The sequence below is a fragment of the Pristiophorus japonicus genome, chromosome 14 (genome assembly GCF_044704955.1).
Source record: "Pristiophorus japonicus isolate sPriJap1 chromosome 14, sPriJap1.hap1, whole genome shotgun sequence".
NCBI lineage: Eukaryota > Metazoa > Chordata > Chondrichthyes > Pristiophoridae > Pristiophorus > Pristiophorus japonicus.
Genome location: NC_091990.1, coordinates 175,493,543 through 175,518,740, shown reverse-complemented (window position 1 = coordinate 175,518,740; position 25,198 = coordinate 175,493,543). Strand labels below are relative to the sequence as shown.

Genomic DNA, 25,198 nt, shown 5'->3' with positions numbered 1-25,198 from the left:
GCCCACTTCTGGTTTTGCCAGGGGCAGGCGACCAACCCGCTGCCAGGGGACATTACCTCAATTTAAATATTGTAATGAGGCTGTAAGCCTTTATTTTCCCCTCCAAGTTGAACTTAACTGCCCGCAGATGGGTTTCACACAAGTTGTGAAACCCGGCAGGTAAACAGACTGCCGCATACAGGAGGTAAGTGGACTTATACTTACCTCCTGGATCCAGGGTCCCTATCTAATCCACTCCCTGTGATCGGAGACCCCCCCTCACGAGGCTTCCGATCGCCTCTACAGGTCTTCCCTCACAACCCCCAGGCCACCCCCCCCCCCTCCCACCCAACAATGATAATGATGAGGCTGGCCACAATACTCTGGCGGCTGGCCTTGATCCCCTGGCCCCTCCTGCCGATCCTCCAACCCCCCCCGCCACCCCCTGATCCCCGACCACTCCCACGATTCCCGCTTGCCTGCCGTTCCCCGACCTCCCGGATCCGATCCCTGTCCCCCACTCTCCCCCCGCCCCCCCCTCCCCATTGCCTGCCGATCCTGCAAACTCACCCCTTGCGATTGCTGGCCCTCCTCTGCCGGACTGACTCCTCGCAACTGAGGCCTACTCACCCACAGCCAGCCAGCCACTCAAGCTAGCTTGCTGCGTGCAGGAAACAGAGGCCTCGCATTCAAATTAGACCCTGCCAGTAAAATTCGCAGGGCCTGTGGGAAACCCTGCCTCCGAGGTGCTTGTCAGACCAACCCCCCCCTCCCCCCAAACCCGCCTCACCGAAGACAATTCTGGCCACAATATCCAATTCAAATCACAAAGGGACACCATTGTTGCCTCCACTGGGTTACACTAACGCATAAATAGATATCGGATAGTGAACCATAGAATGGCTACAGCCCAGAAGGAGGCCAATCGGCCTGTCGAGCTCATACCGGAGAGTCACTCATTGCCAGGAAAGGGTATAGGATCCACTTACGGGAGTGATTGATGCTACTGAACCCAAGAAAGTGTCTAAGACAAGAACCTAAACTTGTAACCGCCCTTGTTAAAATAGTGAATGGAGGAATTCCAAACAAAAACATTAAGCTTTAATATAATAGTATTACACAGTGCAATGTACAGTCTGAAACCTTTTCCTGATCCTCATCATTAATGTCAACACTTTGATCAATATGTTAACACTTTCTTTTTCCCTGTACTTAGTGTGTGGTGCTTGCTCCGACAAAATTCCCAACTGCCAGGAAGGAGAGGTCCTTACCGTAGACAACAATACGACTGAGATGTGTTGCCCAGCCTACCAGTGTGGTGAGAATAATGTTTACCATTCAAAAAACACGTAACAGCTTTAGCTTACTAACACAGAAGTGGCTGTATAACTCACAGGTTAGTTTGTGATCTGACTTCTGAATGCACTAAAGCCAAGCAGTGCAAGACTGCACCATCTCACACTGCTAGGGTTTTACCTCAGGAGAAGTATTGAGTAATTTTTAAGACTGATTTTCCTCCCTCTAGGCAGATGAACTGGCCTGAAGTTTACTCCACGTGACCCCACCTGTACTTCGGGATTCAGGTCATCTGCATAGACTTGCTCTTTAGTGGAGTTCTGCACCCAGATACCCCGTGAAGGAAAGCAAGTTCTGCTACACACCCAAGAGGCATGCAGCAGTGATAAGCGTTGCTGGTTTTAGGGCTTTGCAGTTGCTTTCCAAAATAGCAGCTGGAAGATCTCATAGCCTGATTGTAACAACACTGGCGTTGGACTCGTAGGGATCCCGGGTAGAGGCTCCTCCCACCTGCACTGTGGGTGACTTGCATTGCTACTTAGTCTAATGCAGTCCACTCCATGGACTGGGGCCCTGGGAAATTGCCCTGGTTGTTGCACATGAAGCTGGTACTGGAGTTAAAACAGCTACCTAGCATTTTAGGCCCTCCATATGTTTTCTGCCTCTCCTTCTCAGATCCTAAGACTAGAGGGTCCAGGAACAAGCAATATGGCCCACTAACTCTGGTTACAGCACTCCCGTCTCACTTGCATTTGACTACAATGCATGCACCTGATCCAGTTACTTTACCCCCCACAACAACATAAAAAGTTTGGTCCAAGAGGTCGGCATTAAGAGGGAGCTTTCAAGGAAGAGAGGACAATGGAGAGCAAGGACAGGTTAAAGGGGTCGTTCCAGAGTGTGAGGCTTTGGTGGCTGAAGGCATGGCAGCCAATGGTGGGGTGAAGGAAGTGTGGGGGGGTGGCGGGTGGGGTCGCGGGGGGGGGTGGGGGGCACTCAAGGCCAGGTTCAGAGGAACGGAGAGTTCGGGAAGGTGGTAAGATTGTATGGCTGCAGTAGGTTACAGAGTTAACCTGCAAGAGCATGAAAAGAATTAAACACACGGATGAGAATTTTAAATTGGGGACATTAGGAAACTGGCAGCCAGAAGAAGTCAACGAGAACAGAGTGATGGGTGAGTGAGATTTAGTGTGGGATAGGCTATGGGCAACAGTATTTTGAATAAGCCGAAGTATACATGAGCTGGAGAATGGGAGTCTGACCAGAAGAGCATTGGAATAGTTGAATCTGGAAGTGACAAAGACATGGATGAGGGTTTCAGTGGCTGCTACAAATCCATGCAGCTAGAGGGGACCTCATCCACCAACATATTTAACATTTAGCTGTGTGCTGCCTATGATTTTCCAACAGATCTCTCTTTATAGCTCCACTCCAGAGATGAGGCAGGTTTTAAAATGGCTTAAGTGGGTCTGCTTAATCTCACAGATACTTTCTGAACCTTGTTTGCAGACATCGCTCATGATGGGGCAGAGTGATGTTCCTGGCTCTGTTTCACCCTTCACAGCTACCAGTCTTGAATCAGTAGTGTTAGAACATAAGAACATCAGAATTAGTAGCAGGTGTAGGCCATTCAGCCCCTCGAGCCTGTCCTGCCATTCAATAAGAGCATGACTGATCTTCGACCTCAACTCCACTCTCCTGCACTATCCCCATATCCCTTGATTCCCTGAATATCCAAAAACCTATCGCTCTCTGTCTTGAATATACCCGACGACTGAGCCTCCACAGCCCTCTGAGGAATTCCAAAGATTCAACACTCTCTGAGTGAAGAAATTTATCCTCATCTCAGTCCTAAATGGCCGACCGCTTACTCTGAGACTGTGACCCCTGGTTTTAGACTCCCCAGCCCGGGGGAACATCCTCCCTGCATCTACCCTGTCAAGCCCTGTAAGAATGCTGTATATTTCAATGAGATCACCTCTCATTCTTCTAATATAGGCCTAATCTACTCAATCTCTCCTCATGTTGTCTAAGAAATATCTCCAAGAGTTATAGCTCCATATAGCTTGAATTTCGTAAGATCTATAGCTACAGTTCAATTCATAACCATCCAGATTTTTTTCTCGTTTCTAATAATCTTTATTCTGTTTCTCTTAGTTTGCGAGATCAATCGTTGTCCAAAGTCTCAATGTCCTTCAGGAATGAAAGTAATCCAGGCATGGATTCCAGATCAGTGTTGCCCATTTCATTCTTGTGGTACGATGATATTTTTTAAACTTGTAAATATTCAGAGAAATTGCCAAATTCCATGACTGAAGTAACTAGGTTTTAATAACTTTTTTTTAGAATGTGCTTGTGACACAGTTCCTAAACCTCAATGCAAACTGGTAAGTAACATGTTCCTATCTTTTGACTTGATGTTGTGCGCTTTTCTTGTCTCCAGAACTATAACCATTCAATCATTTGGCACTTGTAGGGAGAGGTGTTAGTAACAGAACAGCAGCATGGAAATATCGCAGCCGATCCATGTGGATGCCCAGATTACAAATGTGGTAAGTGCACATTTATCATTGTAATGACTTCTCCATGGTCTAATTGCAAGCGAGTAATTTGCACCAAACTGTTGAGAATTATATGTGAGTCAAAAAATGTAACTTTATTCCAAGAATACTGTGAACTATTGAAGCATTCAAAAGGGAATTAGGCAGATTTATGATTAAGCCAGCAGAGGGATAGGAAAAAGATTGTAATTCATCAAATCAGTTTCTTGAACAGGATCTGGATTACAAAGGAAGCTGGAATGCCTTTACTCGTTACGACATTTTTATAGATTAAGAAATGTTCCAAAACAGGCAAAGTGGACAGGATGATGCAAGCCTGTGTGACCTTGGTTCGATTCCACTCCACACTGTTTGCCAACTGCAGCAGTTTGAAGTAAAATCAAATGTGACCATTTTAACTCCGTTCATAGTCAACATAATATTGCCAGTAAATGGGAATAAACCGGCACTAAGCTAACAATCTCATTTAGAGGGTGCATAAGGTTTGCCAGTGTTGGAAACAGAAACATACTGATGCAAAAAGATGTTCTGACTGAGGTTGCCGTTTGATTCATGTTCATGTGACAGAGTAGATAAATTGTTACCATGGGAAAAACTGTGTGCAGTATTTAAGGCTTTGTTATGAAACCTAGTTCTTAGGTTAATTGAATTAATTCAAAAGTTCCGGCTACAGTTTGTTCAATAACAGGATCTCAGTGTAACTGTAGTTGGAGTACCACTTAACTTTTAGTTCAGCTCAGAGATATTGAGGACTAAACATGTTTGATGCAAGGACTTGCAGTACCAATGCCTATTTTATGTCAATAGTTTTATGCCTGCAGCTGGAGTCCTCTCCTGCATTAACTGCTGCTCACTCTCACCCCTATACGTTCTATATTCCACTGGCTTCATATGCCTTAATAGGTTGATTCCAAGATCATTGTTCTTTAAAAAAATGTCTTCCTGGTCTCGGTCCACCCCATTTAGAAAATCTTCTTCTGCCGTACCCCCCAACTCAAAGAATTTGCTCGTTACATTTTTTTAAATGTATTCATTCACGGGATGTGGGTGTTGGTGGCAAGGCTAGCATTTATTGCCCAATCCTAATTGCCCTTGAGAAGGTGGTGGTGAGCCGCCTTCTTGAACCGCTGCAGTCCATGTGGTGAAAGTACTCCAGTGCTGTTAGGTAGGGAGTTCCTGAATTTTGACCCAGCGACGATGAACAGACCATGATATATTTCCAAGTCAGGATGGTGTGTGACTTAGAGGGGAACATGGAAGTGATGGTGTTCCCATGCACCTGCAGTCCTTGTCGCTCTAGGTGATCGAGGTCGTGGGCTTGGCGAGTTGCTGCGGTGCATCTTGTAGATGGTACAGGCTGCAGCCATGGTGGAGGGAGTGAATGTTTAAGGTAGTGGATGAGGTGTCATTCAACCAGGTTGCTTGGTCCTGGATGATGCTGAGTTTCCTGAGTGATGTTGGAGCTGCACTCATCCAGGCAAGTGGAGAGTATTCCATCATACTCCCGATTTGTGCCTTGTAGATGTTGGAAAGGCTTTGGGGACTCAGAAGATGAGTCACTCGCCATAGAATACCCAGCCTCTGACCTGCTCTTGTAGCCACAGTATTTACGTGGCTAGTTAAGTTTCTGGTGAATGGTGATCCCCAGGATGTTGATGGTGGGGGATTCGGTGATGGTAATGCTGTTGAATGGGAAGGGGAGGTGGTTAGACTGTCGCTTGTTGGAGATAGTTATTGCCTGGCACTTGTACGGCGCAATGTTACTTGCCACTTATCAGCCCAAGCCTGAATGTCATCCAGGTCTTACTGCATGCAACCATGGACTGCGTCATTATCTGAGGAGTTGTGAATGGCATTGAACACTGTGCAATCATCCAACAACCACAATCATATTCCTTTATGCTAGGTATGACTCCAGCCAGTGGAGAGTTTTCCCCCTGATTCCCATTGACTTCAATTTTACTAGGGCTTCAATTTTGATGCCACATTCGGTCAAATGCTACCTTGATGTCAAAGGCAGTCACTCTGGAATTCAGCTCTTTTGTCCATGTTTGGACCAAGACTGTAATGAGGTCTGGAGCCAAGTGGTCCTGGCAGAACCCAAAGAGAGCATTGGTGAGCAGGTTATTGGTGAGAAAGTGCTGCTTGATAGTACCCTTGATGACGCCTTCCATCACTTTGTTGATGATTGAGTGTAGACTGATGGGGCGGTAATTGGCCAGAATGGATTTGACTTGTTTTTTGTGGACATGTAACAATAAATTAGTGTGACTAAGCTTCTTGAATTTCCTACCTTTCCATGAGCGGCATCTGCTGAGCATCTCTACCTATTGAAGTAGTGACAAAAACAGCTCACTTTCATGGTAGAAGGTTCTGGAGTAACCTCACAAGTATAATTTTGAATTGGCTATTGAAGAATGATGTGCATTGATATTGGACTGGATTTTCCAGTCCTTTGCGCTCTGGGTTTCGCCCTGGAGCGGTGTGAAAGGCGGCGTTCAGGTCTCCTGCGCCCCACCGCGATGCTCCTGTCCGTTTTTGTGGCGGCACTCAACAGCATCACCGGAAAGAGCTGCCGGGTGTGCAACACCTCTCGTTGTGACACCGGCAGTAGTTTGGCCACTTACCCGACTCATCCGCCCAGAAGTACGCCGCAATGACCGCCTGGAAATCAGTGTGGTCTAGCCATGACGGCGGCGATGAGGATGGTAAAGTACTCCGAAGGTCAGTGCGAGTGTTTGTTCTTTTAATTTTTTCAGTGATTTAGTGATTTGTGTTATGGTGACGTGGGCACTGTTTTGGGAATGTTTTTGTGGGTTTTTTTTAAGGTCCCTCTCCGCCCCCCTCTCCCAGGCCTCTCTCAGAGCACACACAGCCCAGCAGTTTAGTTCACGAGTTTCCCATTTTTGAGCCTCAAAGTGTACAACTCCTCCCTTCGCGCTGCGCCCCCTGGCGCAGGGCCCAGATGGTGAAAATTCCTTACTAAAACGCAGACTATTCCCGGCTGGTAACTTTACAGCTCCACCCCCATTTTCACCCCAAAAACAGAAAAGCCTAAAATCCAGCCCATAGTGCCTTATCATTTTAAGAACATAAGAAATAGGAGCAGGAATAGGCCATACGGCCCCTCGAGCCTGCTCCGCCATTCAATACGATCATGGCTGATCTGATCGTGGACTCAGGTCCACTTCCTTGCCCGTTCCCCATAACCCATTATTCCCTTATCAGTCAAGAAGCTCTCTATCTCTGTCTTAAATTTATTCAATATCCCAGCTTCCACAGCTCTCTGAGGCAGCTAATTCCACAGATTTACAACCCTCTGAGAGAAGAAATTCCTTCTCATCTCAGTTTTTCTCAGAAACATCTCTAAATACTTGAGTGATTGGATGCATTTATATTATAAGCTGGAGGAAATGGACAGATAGGATAGAAGAATGTACAAAATGTCATTCTAAACCTACCTCCAACCCCTTTCCTAAGTCCATAGAATGAACCATTTAAAATTTGAAAATGAATTCTGATTTGAAGATTACATTAATCGCTACAATTGTACATTTCATTTGCAAATGCAGTAGAGATAATGCTGTCTTTGTTAATTTCACACAAGTTATCTAAACATAAGAAAACGAAAATGTATTACAGCCTATATTATGACTACTCTGTTATATGTTTCATATTCTCCAATTTGAAGGCAATCATGTACAAAAGAATGTCATTATTTTTCTGTTGTTTGTCACAGCAAATGACCACGTCTGTATGGATGCAGAGAGAGGTACATTACGCCCCGGACAGATCATTGTGGAGCATACAGCAGATGGGGTGTGCTACGCTACACAATGTACATACAATCAGGACAACAAAACTGGCTTCTACATACTCCGCATTACCATGGTCAACTGCTCAGCACAATGTGAAATGGTAATAATTCATGGAGCAGTTACAGTGCAACACTATTTATCTTTGTTGCATTTTTTGATGATGTGATTATGGAGGCAACAGAAGATTTAGTAAGAAAAGAAAATCTAACGCAAAGTTCTCCATAAAAACCCTAACTTAAATCGGCATGCTTAAATTCCAGAAGCTGATTCAGCAGTCTCAGTGGAGTGATGGCTTTCATTCAGAATGTACTATAAAGAAATACTGGTAACATTTTGGTGAATTATTCTTTTAGGTTGGCAACTGGTCGATGTACATCAGTGCCTGAAAATTAAAAAGTATTCCATCTATTTGGGAGTGGAATTCAGAAAAGAATGTTGATATATACTGTGAAATCACATGGCTCCTGATCGCTTGGTCAAACAGACCAAAAATGAGCCCAAGTTTGATCACAAGTCCGTTGAGTGATGCAGCAATAGGGATGCTACAACTGGCCTCCGTGCGCCTGAGTTGAAAAGAAAAAAAAAAGCCAGTGTGTCTACTCTTGATTTCGATCTCGCAATCCCAGCTGAAAGTACATGTCTGTGTATGTTACATGAGGATATGATCGAGCATCATGTGTGATGCTCCCTACGCTCAAATAATATACATTCACCAACTGGCTCCCAGATGAAGACAGATTAGTTCGACAAGGCACCAAAGCTTTACTGGTGTTTGTGGCACCACACCCAGCTAGGAATCAATGCTTTTAAGGAAAGAAGAGTAGAGAAGGAAAAGTTGGCAAAGAAGGAAGAGGAATACTTTATAATGCAACTTTTAATGAACTATCTTTGTAAGTCTATGAGGGGAGTACAAAAATACAGATTGTTCAGTTAAATCATAATTTCTTAAAATTTAGATATAATGAATGTAGTTAACCTTACACAGTTAAGAGTCCTGGGGGGAGAAATTCAGGAATTCAGGACATTTGCGACTCCCGTTAGCGCACCCAGGGGCGCAAATAACTTCTCGCCCAGGGCACGGGGCCGCTGCTGACTCACGCGAAATTCCGCGGGAGTTAGCGGTGCTGCTAACAGGTAACTCCCCACTCCAGTCGGCAGTGGCTCCCCCGGCTGCTGCGCTGGCGATGGCGATGGCAAAGCCGTCGCCGTGCGCAGGGACGCGTTTTCGTCCGCACCAGCTTCACGGTGTTGCGGCCCGGTACTCCGCTTCCCCAGTGGTGTAGCGAGGGTCCCTTCTCCCCAATGTAGAGTCCGCAGAACGCCCTCCCCTTTAACAGAAGGGGAGGGCTCTGTGCTCCCGCCAGTGATGCGCGCCTCTCCGCACAGCGCTGAAAATTCCCGATGTTAGCGCCCCAGTCCCGCCCCCGAGAGGAAGTGAAGCGCGTGACATTGCACTACACATCCTCCACAGAGCGGTAAGCCCAATTTAGCTGCCGGGGTGGGACTTCCCGCGCCGGCCACAGGAAGTCCTGCCTCGCAGCTGGTCGTGTCCCCAAACAGGGGCAGTGGCGAATTTCACCCCCTCTGGTAATTTTACTTATTGTGATTTATCAACACATTACATATGAAAAATGTTAACATTTGCCATCAACAGAACCAGGTTTATATTCCACCTGCTGACCTGACAACGTGTTGTGGTCTTTGCAAGAATGTCTCCTGTCTCGATAGCTTGGAGAATGAAAGTATAACTATGCACAAGGTACGTAAGAAAGATGAAAGATGGAAGAGAATACAGAAGTCAACATTTCAGGTCTTAGATCCTTCCTGAACCCTGCCAGTCCTGAGGAAGGGTTTAAGACCTGAAACATCAACTTCTGTTTCTCCACAAATCTTGCCTGACCTGCTGAGTATTTCCAGCTTTTTCTGTTTTTATAACCAAATTTCCATAATCTGTAGTATTTAACTTTGGCTGGAATTTTCACAGGTAATAACGAGAGGGTTGGAGTTATTGGCGGGGGGGGGGGGAGAAGGGAAAGTTGTGAAATTGTAAAACTCGATCCAAACCCATTTCCGACCCACCCACTTTCACCTTTCACTCAGGGCGGGACGGGAGGGCGGGCAGCCAACCTGCTGCATTAGAATGAGACCTGAAGACTCTACTTTTAACCTGCTTTGCAGGTTTTACTGCGGGCGGCCGGGAGCCCTGGGGCTCAGGATTCCCGGTAGCTGCAAGGAGGCGACCTCAGCCTCGGGGAGCAATTCTTGTGGGCCGGGAGAAGCAGAAGTGCTTCTGTCCCCAAGCTCACCAACCAGCAGCCGCTCTTCCCCCAGGACAGGGGTTCGGAACCTCCCTCCCCGAGGGTTTGGGATTCGGACCCCCTGGATCGGGGTTCGGAACCCCCCCTCCCCGAGGGTTTGGGGTTCGGAAGCCCCCCCTCCCCGAGGATTTGGGATTCAGACCCCCCATCCCCCAGGGTGGGGGTTTAGACCCCTCCATGGATCAGACCCCCCCCCCACTCCCAGATTGTGATAGCCCCAGAGTCAGGGATCGGATCACCCACCCCACCCCACCCCCCCACCCCACGGCTTGGTGGAACCCCATCCTCAACCATCCTGGGCCCAATACCTAACTGTTCCTGTGGCCTCCTGGTCTGCATTCCCTACACGATTGGAAGCCAGCCTGTCAATCAGGCCGACCTCTTGCGGGGAACCCATCCTTTCCGTCGCATGCACGTGGTGGAGTTAAAACGTCACAGCGTGCTGGGAAACCTGGGTTTCCCGCCGTCTTCCCAGATCCCCCTGCACCGTGTGGGTGGGGCCAGAGAAAATCCTGCCCTTTGTGTTTATGGAAGAGGTTAGGACTGAAATGATGTTACATTAAACATTTACAATGCACTGCCTATGTGAGATTTCATAGTATATAACTGAGCTAGCTGCTTGATGCATGTATAACTGTGTAAATGTGCAGTGTTTTCCAACAAAAACAGATCTGAGATTAGAAAATCCACCATGTAAGTAGTTGAGTTAATCCGAACGCTACACACATATTACATTACAATACATTTGATCACCAAATGCCTTGCTCTACTATTGCACACTATCGTATAACGTGCAATTTGATGCTTGAATAAGGAATGATAACATGCAAAGTGAAAAGCATTTGCAGCTTTGTAGCAACTTGGTAATTGTTGCAGAAGATCCCAGGTTCAATTTCCAGTCTGTATTGATTTCGCTGATTTCAACTGGAATGACGGTAAGAGCACGCCAATTGGCCTCAGCACCCCCAGGTTGGGAACGGTAAAAGCCGCCTGTGTCCTGATCGCTATCCAGCGACCCTGCTGGAAATACATCTGTGTGGACATCAGCTGAGGACAGGGTTTGGCTTGTGCTGCCAGAGGTCAAATAGCCTGTCAACATCTTGTTAAGGCTCAAAATAAATAATGCTCATATTTACTGAAGAACCAGAGAGGGTAGCCATGGAAATGTACTGAACACAGTCAACATCTTCATGAGCAGGCGATTTTCCCCCTCTCATCTAGGATCACTGAAGTCAATTGCAATGCTCCAACTGCTGACAAGCTGGGGTCAAATAACTCAGACCAGATAAGCGACTGAATGAGAGACAGACAAGCGACTGAATGAGAGACTTGCTGCTTAGTATACATTTACCTGCTGAGCCATCAGGGAAGACTCTGCCTCCAGTAAAAATTTTAAAATATTTTAATTTCATATTTGTACTTTCCTCAACTGACATTACCTGTCACTTTTATAAATTATTAAGCCATTTCCTGACCTTAGACATGCTCTAAGGTGCCTGGAATGTGTGCAGAGTTTATTCTGTTCTTGTAGCACCTATCTTTGCAACTTGGAACAGTTTATAAATATTTTCTGATAGCACTTAGAGTAACCAACTTTTACACCCAAAATGGTTTACCTCGACTTTTCTAATGCAGCAGAACTTTTCAACTAATGCCTCACATTTCCAGAGTGCAAAAAGCCTTGAGGAGGTATTCCCTATATGAAGGTGTGTCACTTCAAAAATTATACTGAATAAGAAAGTTCCATCAAACAAACCCAAATAGGTACTTGGTAAGCTAAATTCTTCAAGTCATCCTGATTTACAACCTGATATTTTCTCTTCCGTTCACTCAATTTTAGGAAAAGAATGACCTCAAAAGTGACAAGAAAGTTTACATTGTTGTTATAAACAATCCCTAAAAAAAACAATATTTTATTCCATTTCATTCTTTTCTTCTAATAGCCTGGAACATCTTGGATGTCTAATTGTGTCAGGCATGACTGCACGGACACAGTTTCAGGACCCGTCTTGATCACCTCAAGTGTCAGCTGCCCGCCTTTCAATGAAACTGCGTGCTTGAAGGTCAGTTATGTCTCATATCAACATGTTCTGGTGTGGTTTTATTAAGGATTTAATTTAGACCATTTTACACTCAGAAGCCCACCTTTGGGATGAGAACAAAATTACATATCCAAATAAAGTTGGCACGATGCAAGTGAAGGCAAATACTTGTGCCTCTGCTTATGCTTTGTTCATGCTGCAACAGAATTTCTTGACTCTAGTAAATGACTGTCAAAGATGGATACTTTAAAAAAAAACATTTATATGGCCTGGCTGAGATTGGCTACTAATTATGTGGGGAGTTATGGGCCTGAGCCTGCTATCTGCTACTCCATGGTGCAGGATGGTTCATTGCATAATATTTTAAGAAATTATTTTGTTGAAAAGGTGTGTTGGCACAGCTTGTTGGGCCACCATCGGGCAAATTTACAAAGAGCTGGCATGTGAGTTTGCTGTCTACGATTCCCAATCTTAGCTAAGCTGTCGATGGCAGGACCCAAATGAGGATGAGATGTTCATCTGGCATCCCTCTTGGTCAAAAAATACTGCCTCACACGTAGAAATCAACAAAAAGCAGGGCCGAGTTTTGTGGGCCCCGAGGTTTGGGAAAGGTTATTTCTAGCATTGTTGTCTAATTAGTGGATAAATCTAAAATCATAGAATAGAAGGAGGCCATTCGGCCCATCACGCCTATGCTGGCTCTTTGAAAGAGCTGTCCAATTTAGTCCCACAACACAGCTTTTTCCCCATAACCCTGCAAATTAGTCCTCTTCAAGTATGTGTCCAATTGAATTCTAAAAGTTCCTCTGGAATCTGATTCCATCGCCCTTTCAAGTCGTGCGTTCCAGATCTTAATAGCCCTCTGTGAGAAGACATTTCTCATTTCCACTCTAGTTCTTTTGACAATTATTTTAAATCTCTGATCTCTGGTTACCGACACACTTGCTAGAAGAAATAGTTTCACCCCATTTCCTCTATCAAAACCCCTCATAATTTTGAATACCTCTATTAGGTCTCTCCTTAACCTTCTCTGCTCTAAGGAGAAAAACTCTAACCTCTCCACATAACTGAATTCCCTCATCCCTGCTATCATCCTGGTAAACCTCCTCTGAGCCCACTCCAGGGCCTTGACAGGCTTCCGAAAGTGTGGTGCCCAGAATTGTACACAGTAACCCAGCTGTGTTCTAACCAGAGGTTTGTAAAGGTTTAGCATGACTTCCTTGCTTTTGTATTCAATGTCCCTATTTACAGAGCCAAGCCAAGCCAAGCATGTCACATATGCTTTTTTAAATGCCTTCTCAACTAAGGATTATGGCAATCAATGGAAGCATGAATTTAAACTTTAGATTATGATCCTGACTCCTTGATATACAAGTATGTGGCCCAAAAAGATAAAAGCGCAGGCATCTCAGTTTAGTAACTAAAATCAATAACCTGGTTAAGTATAATTACTCTTCATCACCTTATTTTACGTAGCAATTGTGACACACATACTCAAACTTCAAGGATTCACAGATGTTTTAGATTCATCGAAATTCTTTCTCCTGGCACATAAACATTTGGATTTGATTTCAGTGTATGCAGTTCAGGTTTTGCTATCACTGGCAGTAACTGAAGCTTTTCTTCTTCAGACTGGAGGATCAGTTATAACATACATGGATGGCTGCTGTAAAAGCTGTGAGTACATGTTTAACTTTGACATCAGATTGGAGTCAAATACTGGTCATCAGCAATTTAATAGGTCATGATTCACATCATTCCCATTTTAAGGTACACGTGTTTCAGTATCAGTGTTTGTAACTGGAGTGCTTACAATTTGTCTGCAGTGGGTTTCAGGGTAGTTTATTGAAATGTATTTATGATGGCACAGCACAACAATGGCATACCATGACAACATCATTCATTACTCTTAGACACAGAAGATGGACCATTGACATCATGCTCCATGGGGAGTATAAGTGGCATTGAGGCTAGGCTGCCCATTATAGAACCAGCCCAATTGTCATTTCAAACTGGTGGCTGATCCTCCATGCCGGTTTTACGCCCAGGTGGCAGTCTGAAAAGCTACTGCCATAGCTTCATTTGTGAATGACAACCAAGACTTACAAACCCAATATTTATATATTAAATGCCTTTGCCTTTAAAATTAACACCTCAATTCAATCTAACTTAAGAAGGAAATCAAATTCTTTTTTCCATATGATACAATAATATATTTTGAGGATTATTTTTTCCTAATAATTTTAGGAATGCAAGCAATCAGATAAGGATGACCCGGATTTTACAGTGGTTCCGACAGCGTACGCACAGTGTACACCGTCGGAAACCTTTAGAATGGCCCCGCAAGTTCCGGGATTCCACATACACTGCGCATGTGGGAAAGCCCGAAACTTGCGATCGGTCAAGTTTCGCTTGGACACCTCATCCACCACAAAATTACTGTAGCTGCCACAGAGTTGAGCTATTTGCCCAGCTACTCCCCAGAGCGAATGCCCACGAAACCCTTCAGCCCGGTAAAAGCAGGCGTAAGGCAAGGTTAAAATAAATGTTAACATTTTTTTTAAACTGATTTAAACATACGCATACATTTAAAATCAGTTTAGCTAAATTTTGGCTCATTTTAAAATGTTCAAAATTATTTTTCAAAAAAATAAAATTTTTATTTTCAAAGGTCTCTTAATTAATTTTGAACATGTGGTCATTTATTTATTTCTATTTAAGTGGTGTGAATTTTTTTTTTGTTGGAGATTTCTAATGTGCTTATGGGGTCCGTACATAAATAGATTCCCCATAAGCATCATAGGAATCCCACTTTTTGATTGGTTGGCCTGGACCAAGTGATCCCAGGGGTGCTTGGGAACTGCATGTGCCCCGGGATCTGTGACCCTTTCCGCAGGCCCAGGACTGGAAGAGTTTGAAGTTCCGGAGACACCAGGTAAGTTCATATTTTTTTTCCGATTCGGAGGCGTATGCTGGCGGCATGCCTCTGACCACAATTTCCAGGCCAATAACCTTCTATCAGAGAAAACTTAAGGGGTAACCATTTCCATGGCAAACTTTCATCCATTTATTTACAAGCACACAACATGACAGCAATACTCATGTCATTTGCATGCCACGTCATCATGGTGAAATCATTTGTAGTTCTTCCAGTCACTTTTATTTTTTGAAGTATGTTTTTCAAGCACTTTCATGCACACAGCACAAGTACAAGTACTAAATCTCTTGTTGCATGCCACTTCCTATCTCAGCAGTTTGGATATTGTATTCTCCGTATCTACAGCATTTTGTCTCATGAGATCTTATTGTAAGAAATTAACAAAACTCAATGGCAACAAAAATAAAATATATTCCAAATTTTGTTACCAATGAAGATGAAGTTCCTATAAAAAAATGTTGTTGGGACACCAGAAATACTAATCAGTAATGACAAAAATTTTATAAGCGATAACGATATTCTTTTTAAAAATGAAATCAAGTATCAATGAACTACCATAGGACACACTATAGAGTGAGCAATTCTACAAATATACCCACTTCTCAGCTACTACTGTAACAGCTTGATCGTCTCTGCTCCCATTATCTACATTTTCAATTATCAACTATTTTCTTGGTTTCTGAGTTCCAACTTAATATCTGTTCATTTCCCACTGTGCTCATCTTACTTTGGAGGCAGATAGCCAGCTGCAACTGCTTATAATGTGTTAAAGCCAAAACCCACTCCACTGTTCACCACCTTATCGAAACAAAATCCTCGACCTGTGTTCATCCTGACACTCATCAAAGTCTTGGTCAGCTCCACATTGTCTTGGGCTTTGTCCATTACTTTAGTGCTCATTACAACATTCTTGACAACGGTCAAAATGACACTGTGACAGCTCTGTCATTTTTACTCCAGATATTCTTCAGGGGATTCAGCATCTCCGATCACTCCTGCAGGTAAGCTGCCATTCCCCATAAAGGAGTATGTCTTTACCTGCCCAATATGTAGATAACTTTTAGAAAGCCCAGAGGTCAAGCAGAAACCCCCTCATCGTGGCATTTTGGTTCACTGGTTACCTTCATGTAATAGTTTTAGATTTTAGTAGGTGGTAGAATAAACACTCTTCCAGACTATGGCTGTAAACTGCCAAACAGATCTATGAACCAGTAAATGGATAAATGAATAGTAGCAATGGGACACTGTAGATTTACAGTAGTTAACTATCCTTCATTGGAAGACTGAAAATAAACAGTTTGGTCTGCCACGCTAAACTTCAATATGAACTGGACCTGGCTCAGTTTTTGACCACATAATTGATTGTTCGTCCCCTGAATATATCTGAGTTACATATATCTCTCTGATGGCTTCAGACAGACTGCCGAATTTGAATAAGGTGAGCTCTCCTAGACTAAGGCAAGAGGGACTTATCCCTGTGACAAAAGAAAGTGCATCCCATTTTGGAAAACCCTACAATTGGCAGTAGATTTCTCAGTAGCTTTATTTGAAGCCCTTTAAAGATGGCAACAAATTTGTACGCATGTCAGAACGCCAGCTGACCCAAAAAATTGGAGGCCACACATTACTAATATTTGTTCAGAATTATATGAAAAACACATGTAAAAACAAAACAAAACCTATAACTTCCAAAACTGTGCAGGAACATCAAAACAGGAGCAGATTGGACATTCTCGAGTTTATTAATAAGCACTATTCTGTTAGACATGGCAGCTATTCATCTCCTCAATTCTAATTCCCTACCCTTTCTTCATATCCATTAATGCCCTTACATTCCAATTAAGTATCTCTCTTTTAGACATTTTAATTGATTCTGCATCCATGGCCTTCAAGAACGGTCGGTACATTCAACATTCCAGCAATCTTTATGTGAAGACATTTATTTTCAGGATTTGCTTTAAATCATAGAAACATAGAAACATAGAAAATAGGTGCAGGAGTAGGCCATTCAGCCTTTTGAGCCTGCACCGCCATTCAATGAGTTCATGGCTGAACATGCAACTTCAGTACCCCATTCCTGCTTTCTCGCCATACCCCTTGATCCCCCTAGTAGTAAGGACTACATCTAACTCCTTGTCGAATATATTTAGTTAATTAGCCTCAACAACTTTCTGTGGTAGAGAATTCCACAGGTTCACCACTCTCTGGGTGAAGAAATTTCTGCTCATCTCGGTCCTAAATGGCTTATCCCTTATCCTTAGACTGTGACCCCTGGTTCTGGACTTCCCCAAAATTGGGAACATTCTTCCTGCATCTAACCTGTCTAAACCCGTCAAAATTTTTTACGTTTCTACGAGATCCCCTCTCATTCTTCTGAACTCCAGTGAATACAAGCCCAGTTGATCCAGTCTTTCTTGATATGTCAGTCCCGCCATCCCGGGAATCAGTCTGGTGAACCTTCGTGCACTCCCTCAATAGCAAGATTGTCCTTCCTCAAGTTAGGAGACCAAAACTGTACACAATACTCCAGGTGTGGCCTCACCAAGGCCCTGTACAACTGTAGCAACACCTCCCTGCCCCTGTACTCAAATCCCCTCGCTATGAAGGCCACCATGCCATTTGCTTTCTTAACCGCCTGCTGTACCTGCATGCCAACCTTCAATGACTGATGTACCATGACACCCAGGTCTCGTTGCACCTCCCCTTTTCCTAATCTGTCACCATTCAGATAATAGTCTGTCTCTCTGTTTTTACCACCAAAGTGGATAACCTCACATTTATCCACATTATACTTCATCTGCCATTCATTTGCCCACTCATCTAACCTATCCAAATCACTCTGCAGCCTCAAAGCATCCTCTTCGCAGCTCACACTGCCACCTAACTTAGTGTCATCCGCAAATTTGGAGATACTACATTTAATCCCCTCATCTAAATCATTAATGTACAATGAAAACAGCTGGGGCCCCAGCACAGAACCTTGCGGTACCCCACTAGTCACTGCCTACCATTTTGAAAAGTACCCATTTACTCCTACTCTTTGCTTCCGATCTGCCAACCAGTTCTCAATCCACGTCAGCACACTATCCCCAATCCCATGTGCTTTAACTTTGCACATTAATCTCTTGTGTGGGACCTTGTCGAAAGCCTTCTGAAAGTCCAAATACACCACATCAGCTGGTTCTCCCTTGTCCACTCTACTGGAAACATCCTCAAAAAATTCCAGAAGATTTGTCAAGCATGATTTCCCTTTCACAAATCCATGCTGACTTGGACCTATCATGTCATCTCTTTCCAAATGTGCTGCTATGACATTCTTAATAATTGATTCCATCATTTTACCCACTACCGATGTTAGGCTGATCGGTCTATAATTCCCTGTTTTCTCTCTCCCTCCTTTTTTAAAAAGTGGGGTTACATTGGCTACCCTCTACTCCATAGGAACTGATTCAGAGTCTATGGAATGTTGTAAAATGACTGTCAATGCATCCGCTATTTCCAAGGCCACCTCCTTAAGTACTCTGGGATGCAAACCTTCAGGCCCTGGGGATTTATCGGCCTTCAATCCCATCAATTTCCCCAACACAATTTCCCAACTAATAAGGATTTCCCTCAGTTCCTCCTTCTTACTAGACCCTCTGACCACTTTTATATCCGGAAGGTTGTTTGTGTCCTCCTTAGTGAATACCGAACCAAAGTACTTGGTCTGCCATTTCTTTGTTCCCTGTTATGACTTCCCTGATTCTGACTGCAGGGGACCTACGTTTGTCTTTGCTAACCTTTTTCTCTTTACATATCTATAAAAGCTTTTGCAGTCCGTTTTAATGTTCCCTGAAAGCTTCCTCTCGTATTCTATTTTCCCTGCCCAATCAAACCCTTTGTCCTCCTCTGCTGAGTTCTAAATATCTCCCAGTCCCTGGGTTCACTGCTATTTCTGGCCAATTTGTATGCTACTTCCTTGGCTTTAATACTATCCCTGATTTCCCTTGATAGGCACAGTTGAGCCACCTTCCCTTTTTTATTTTTACGCGAGACAGGGATGTACAATTGTTGTAGTTCATCCATGCGTTCTCTAAATGTCTGCCATTGCCCATCCACTTTCAACCCCTTAAGTATCATTCGCCAATCTGTCCTAGCCAATTCACGCCTCATACCTTCAAAGTTAGCCTTCTTTAAGTTCTGGACCATGGTCTCTGAATTAACTGTTTCATTCTCCATCCTAATGTAGAATTCCACCATATTATGGTCACTCTTCCCCAAGGGGCCTCGCACAACGAGATTACTAATTAATTCTCTCTCATTACACAACACCCAGTCTAAGATGGCCTCCCCCCTTGTTGGTTCCTCGACATATTGGTCTACAAAATCATCCCTTATGCACTCCAGGAAATCCTCCTCCACCGTATTGCTTCCAGTTTGGTTAGCCCAATCTATATGCATATTAAAGTCACCCATGATAACTACTGCACCTTTATTGCATGCACCCCAAATTTCCTGTTTGAAGCCCTCCCCAACATCATTACTACTGATTGGAGGTCTGTACACAACTCCCACTAACGCTTTTTGCCCTTTGGTGTTCTGCAGCTCTACCCATCTAGATTCCACATCATCCAAGCTAATGTCCTTCCTAACTATTGCATTAATCTCCTCTTTAACCAGCAATGCTACCCCACCTCCTTTTCCTTTTATTCTATCCTTCCTGAATGTTGAATACCCCTGGATGTTGAGTTCCCAGCCCTGATCATCCTGGAGCCACGTCTCTGTAATCCCAATCACATCATATTTGTTAACATCTATTTGCACAGTTAATTCATCCATTTATTACGGATACTCCTTGCAGTAAGACACAAAGCCTTTGGGCTTGTTTTTTTAACACTCTTTGTCCTTTTAGAATTATGATGTAGTGTGACCCTTTTTGTTTCTTGCCTTTGTTTACTCGGCCTTCCACTATTGCTTTTTACCTTTCTACCATCTGTTTCTGACTCCATATTACTTTGCCCTGTCTCGCTGCATAGGTTCCCATCCCCCTGCCATATTAGTTTAAACACTCCCGAACTGCTTTAGCAAATGTTACCCCCAGGACATCAATTCCAGTCCTGCCCAAGTGTAGACCGTCCCTTTTCTACAGGTCCCACTTCCCCCAGAACTGTCCCAGGAATTTGAATCCCTCCCTCTTGCACCACTGCTCAAGCCATGTATTTATTCTAACTATCCTGCTCCCTCTACTCTCATTAGCACGTGACACTGGTAGCAATCCAGAGATTACTACCTTTGAGGTCCTACTTTGTAGTTCTAATTTTAAGATGATGTTCTGGATCCCATAGTTTCTTCATTATTTGAATCAGACAACCTTCTAATCTCTAGGAAATATAATTTGACCAAAACTCTTCCTTATAGATATCATCTCGGTGAATCATTAGTAAACTCGCCCCAAGGCTGGTTTATCTCTCCTAAAGTGAGGTGCCTAAAACTGAATGCAATATTTATAAACTAATTTGGTCTAACTAGCATGCTGTATAACTACAGTATTATTTCCTTACATTTATATTCTATACCTCCTGTGGTGAAGCCTAGCATTCCATTAGCTTTTTTGGTTCCTCCTTGTATCTGTGGGCTAGCTTTTAATGATGTATAGTCCTGGTGCTAAAATCCCTTTGTTCATCTATTCCCCCCCCCACCACCAACCACTTTTTACCCATTCCACCCTCGTGCTTCAACATTTTGACGATATTCATATCCACCATTCTTTCATCCAAGATTTACTACCTCACATTTTATTACATTGAACTGCATCTGCTATTAACAGACTCACTCATTCAATCTATGCTCTTTTGCAATTTTCTAGTCTTTTTCCTAATTCATTAACTCCTATCTTAATATCATCTGCAAAATTAGAGATATTCCCAAATCTGGATAGAGTGAAAAGCTGGAACCCCATTATCAGTTCGTGAGGAAATCACTTGTCACCCAGTGTTGTTAGATACAAATAACAGAACTCCTTTAGTAAAGTCAATAGTGTAATGAAAAGGATAGCCTTGTCACCAGTGTTTAATGTTGCTTTAACTTGTTTGAGAGATTGTAGAGGGACGTGATCTGGGCCCAGGAGAGGCGAGAGTTCGGGGCCCAGAAGAGGCGAGGGCCCAGGGGCAGCACGGCCCAGCCCACACTGCGATATGTGTGCGCACTAGGTCCGTGCAGCAGAGCTGGTCTCCTGTTGTGCTGGTTAACCCTTGCGACTGGACCAAGGCCTAGCTCTATCAAGCCCGTGTGGTGGCTGGTGTGCAACGGCCATCACGCATTAATAAAATCCCCGCACAGGCATCTTCCAATCTTCAAGAGTTAGTTCGGGATCTGGAATTTTAGGTCCTTCATTGAAACACCTGTGAACTTTTTGACGTGGAAGCAAGTCATCCTCGATTCAAGGGACTGCCTTTGATGATGAAATTGTTTGAATGGACACAATAAGGAACTTCGACAAGCAATGAATGATATAAACAGCGAATCAACTATTTAATTGCAACCATACATAAAATATGCAAATCCATTCAAACAATTTTATGCTTTAACAGAAAGAAGAATTAATTAAGGGTTCAAGTTTTTTTTTTAAGTTGAACACTGTTAACCGTAAACTGAAAGACATTAAAATGCATACTGAAATGTTTCTATGGTAATGATTCTTTATAGGTAAAGAGGATGTGAAGTCATGTCAGAAGGTGGTCGTGAGGATGACCATACGAAAGAATGATTGCAGAAGTAACATACCTGTAAGTAACAAATTAAATAAAAGAAAACATGCTTCTTGTTCCTGAGCCAAATTCTCCTCCCCACTAAATACCATTTTCTTATTAACCTCACTCTACAGTTTAAGATGCACTTAGTAAAATGCAGGCACTCTAGGATTCCACTAATGTTTGAGATAATCTGTACGGTTCTAAAGCATAAAGTCCCAGAGATGTGCATGGATGTTCTGAAAAACAAAGTATGGAAAATTCTATTTGTACAGTTGTACGTTGTAATCTTGAATAAAGCAGCTCTAGGAGCTGTAAAGTCCTGTCCCTGTAGTACAGACTCACACGAGGCACATGCTGAAGTCAAGGTCACTCAGGACCTGCACCTTTATTTCACAGCTCTCGAATGCCACACTTGCCTGAGACCTGTCTTTATATACCTGTGTGGAACAGGTATGCAGTGTCTCCTGCAAGTGCACCCCTGGTGATAAGGTATGCTTGTGGTTACAGGTCATATCTAGTTACAGTAATGGAAAGCATGGTAAGATACAGTTATGTACAGTAGTGTGAGATACATGACAGGAGCTGCTCAACAATTCTTTACCATTTGAAGAACAATGTAATAAATGAACCAACGGCATAAGAAAGTCAGTGCGAGTTTTAGGTGGTACGAGGTGGTAAAATCAGTCTGTACACAGTCCATTTCCAAAGGTAGTTTGGTACGATTGCAGGCCCAAGCTATAGGAAAAAGTCTCCTTTTATTTGATGACTGTAAAGGGCCGTTATGGTGCATGATTTGCAAAAGTTAAATATGAACATTAAGTCAAATTAATATACAGTATAATGGATGGATTCAATTCAATAGTAATAGCTGTTTCAGAAAGTTAGCACACTCATAATCATAAGAACATAAGAAATAGGAGCAGGAGTAGGCTACACGGCCCCTCGAGTCTGCTCCGCCATTCAATAAGATCAAGGCTGAACTTGTATATCAACTACAACATCCCACCCTAATCACATATACCTCGATTCCCTTAGTTCCCAAAAATCTATCAATCTCTGTCTTGAATATACTCATCGACTGAGCCTCCACAGCCCTCTGGAATAGAGATTTCAAATAATTCCTAACACTCTTCATCTCAGTCCTAAATGGCCGACTCCTATCCTCAGGCTATGATTCCTAGTTCAAGGCAGGGGAAAAAGCCTCTTAGCATCTACTCTGTCAAGCCGCTAAGAATTTTACATGTTTCAATGAGATCACGGGGCCGAAATTCAGGGTCTCAAAGAGACCTGTTAATGCCCGTTTGCGGTGGCCATTCCAAAAAATCGAATGGCCACCGCTTTGGGGTCAACAGGCCGACACGACATAAATTCAGGTCGGGGATTTTTTGGCCTGGACCCCATCCCGCCCGAGTGGTTGCACCACCAATGAAAACAATAAAAAAAGTAATAAAAATACTTACCTATCGATTTTCACCTGAATCCCTCAATCCCCCATCGCGCGGTGCCCCCAGCAGGTTATTCTGCTGGTGCACCATCTCCGCCCAGCAGCACGGCCCAGCAGCACGACCGCCCTTAAAGGGGAGAGCCCACTGCCGTGGCCGCAATGGAGAAATTGTTGCCGGCCGACTTGCCAATCGGCCGGCAAAATACTGCCCCCGGGTTCAGCTGGGCTGGCAATGGGCAGCCTGGCACCCCCTCTTGGGCCTGGCCGAAACCCTCCCTGGCGGCCCAGTGGCCAAAGTTAAAAAATGATAGAATCTCTCCTCTTTAACGGAGGGAGCGTGGTGACGCACATGCGCTGTGACATCACCACGACTCCACTGCTGATTGACAGCATCGGAGGTTCTGACCGACCCACTTTCAGCCAGTCAGCCTGGCTTTGAATCTAAGGCCCGCCCCCATTATGATCTATTTCCTGTAGGGCTTTGAAAAAAATTTCAAAGTCCTGAAAATGAATCTACTAACCGTACCAGGAGTTCCAGCGGTGAGCACCACTCCAAAACTCATAGGTGCGCCAGGTTTCTGGTGCACCTCTGAATTTCGGCCCCAGACTCTCATTCTTCTAAACTGCACAGAATATCGAATAAAAACAGAAAATGCTGGAAATACTCAACAGGTCAGGCAGCATCTGTGGAGAGAGAAACAGAGTTAACGTTTCAGATCCCTGACCTGAAACATTAACTCTGTTTCTCTCTACACAGATGCTGCCTGACCTGCTGAGCACTTCCAGCATTTTCTGCTTTTATTTCAGATTTCCAGCATCCGCAATATTTTGCTTTTGAATCCAGAGAATATAGGTCCATTCTACTCGATCTCTCCTCAAATAACAGCCCTCTCATCTGAGGAATCAATCTAGTGAACCTGTGTTGCACTCCCACCCAGGCAAGTACATCCTTCCTTAGAGAGCAAAGGTCCAAAATTGGCCCTTTTTTGGGCCCAAAGGGCACAATGACCTTTTCACCCAGGGGGGCAGGAAGCATTAGCACCTCGGGCAAAATTGCCCCAGAGATTTTGGGGGCTATTTGCCGGTAGCGTGAGCCCTGTAGTTAGATCCCCAGGCCGGCGCGCAACAGGCAATAACATCATCACCAAGCTCGCCAACCCATTTGCACCCCGCGCTGACCCCTTTGTGGCCCGTGGGGAAATTGGCCCACATGCCGCAAGACTGGCGTGGGCCGATGTCAGTGGCCACTCCGCGGGACGCTGACATCCCCCCGGGGTGCCCCTTAAGGGGGCGGCCGTGTGTTTCCCCCAGGCCGCCATTTTATTTTGTCGACCGACTCTTCGGTCAACCCGACCCGTGCCTGGACTGGGCCGCCATCATGCAGCCCAACAGTCCCTTTTGGGTGCCGGGCCACTGGCCTGGTCGAGCACGTCCCTGGTGGCCCAGCAGTGGCCATCAAAGGGCCTGCCAAGCGCGCAGCGGTCCACCCCTTTAACTGAAAGGGGAAGGGCGTTGTAGCGCGTCAACGCTATGCGGAGCTTCTGTGTAGCGCTGACCTCTTCAGCATCGCGCTGAACTCAGCGGCGCGCTGATGCACCGGGAGCGCCCTTCTAACAAGGCGGAACACCTTAGACAGCGCTCCGCCTCGTTTGATGGGCGCAAACCCCAATTGCACAGCAAAAGTCCCGGGCCTGATAGGTTACCGCTCCGAAATGGGGCGCAGGGCAATTTCGGCCCCCAAAACTATACACCGTACTCCAGGTGCGGTTTCACCAAAGCCCTATATCATCATCATAGGCAGTCCCTCGGAATCGAGGAAGACTTGCTTCCATTCTAAAAATGAGTCCTTCATTGGCTGAACAGTCCAATACGAGAACCACAGTCCCTGTCACAGGTGGGACAGATAGTCGTTGTGGGAAAGGGAGGGTGGGACAGGTTTGCCGCATGCTCTTTCTACTGCCCGTGCTTGATTTCTGCATGCTCTCCACGATGAGACTCGAGGTGCTCAGCGCCCTCCCGGATGCACATAATTGCAGCAAGAATTCCTTGCTCTTATATTCTAACCAGCTTG

At 44.5% G+C, this 25,198-nt stretch overlaps 1 protein-coding gene across 1 annotated transcript in view; it reads left to right on the top strand.

Moving 5' to 3' along the window:
- The window catches only part of otog (otogelin), a 350,354-nt gene that overhangs the window by 316,471 nt on the left and 8,685 nt on the right, over window positions 1–25,198 (top strand). Inside the window, exons 44-52 of the mRNA XM_070898763.1 lie at window positions 1,196–1,297; window positions 3,433–3,531; window positions 3,622–3,662; window positions 3,752–3,827; window positions 7,576–7,754; window positions 9,309–9,413; window positions 11,916–12,035; window positions 13,646–13,691; window positions 21,637–21,716. Of these exons, the coding sequence (XP_070754864.1) occupies window positions 1,196–1,297; window positions 3,433–3,531; window positions 3,622–3,662; window positions 3,752–3,827; window positions 7,576–7,754; window positions 9,309–9,413; window positions 11,916–12,035; window positions 13,646–13,691; window positions 21,637–21,716 (848 nt within the window). The remainder of the gene's footprint in view (window positions 1–1,195; window positions 1,298–3,432; window positions 3,532–3,621; window positions 3,663–3,751; window positions 3,828–7,575; window positions 7,755–9,308; window positions 9,414–11,915; window positions 12,036–13,645; window positions 13,692–21,636; window positions 21,717–25,198) is intronic.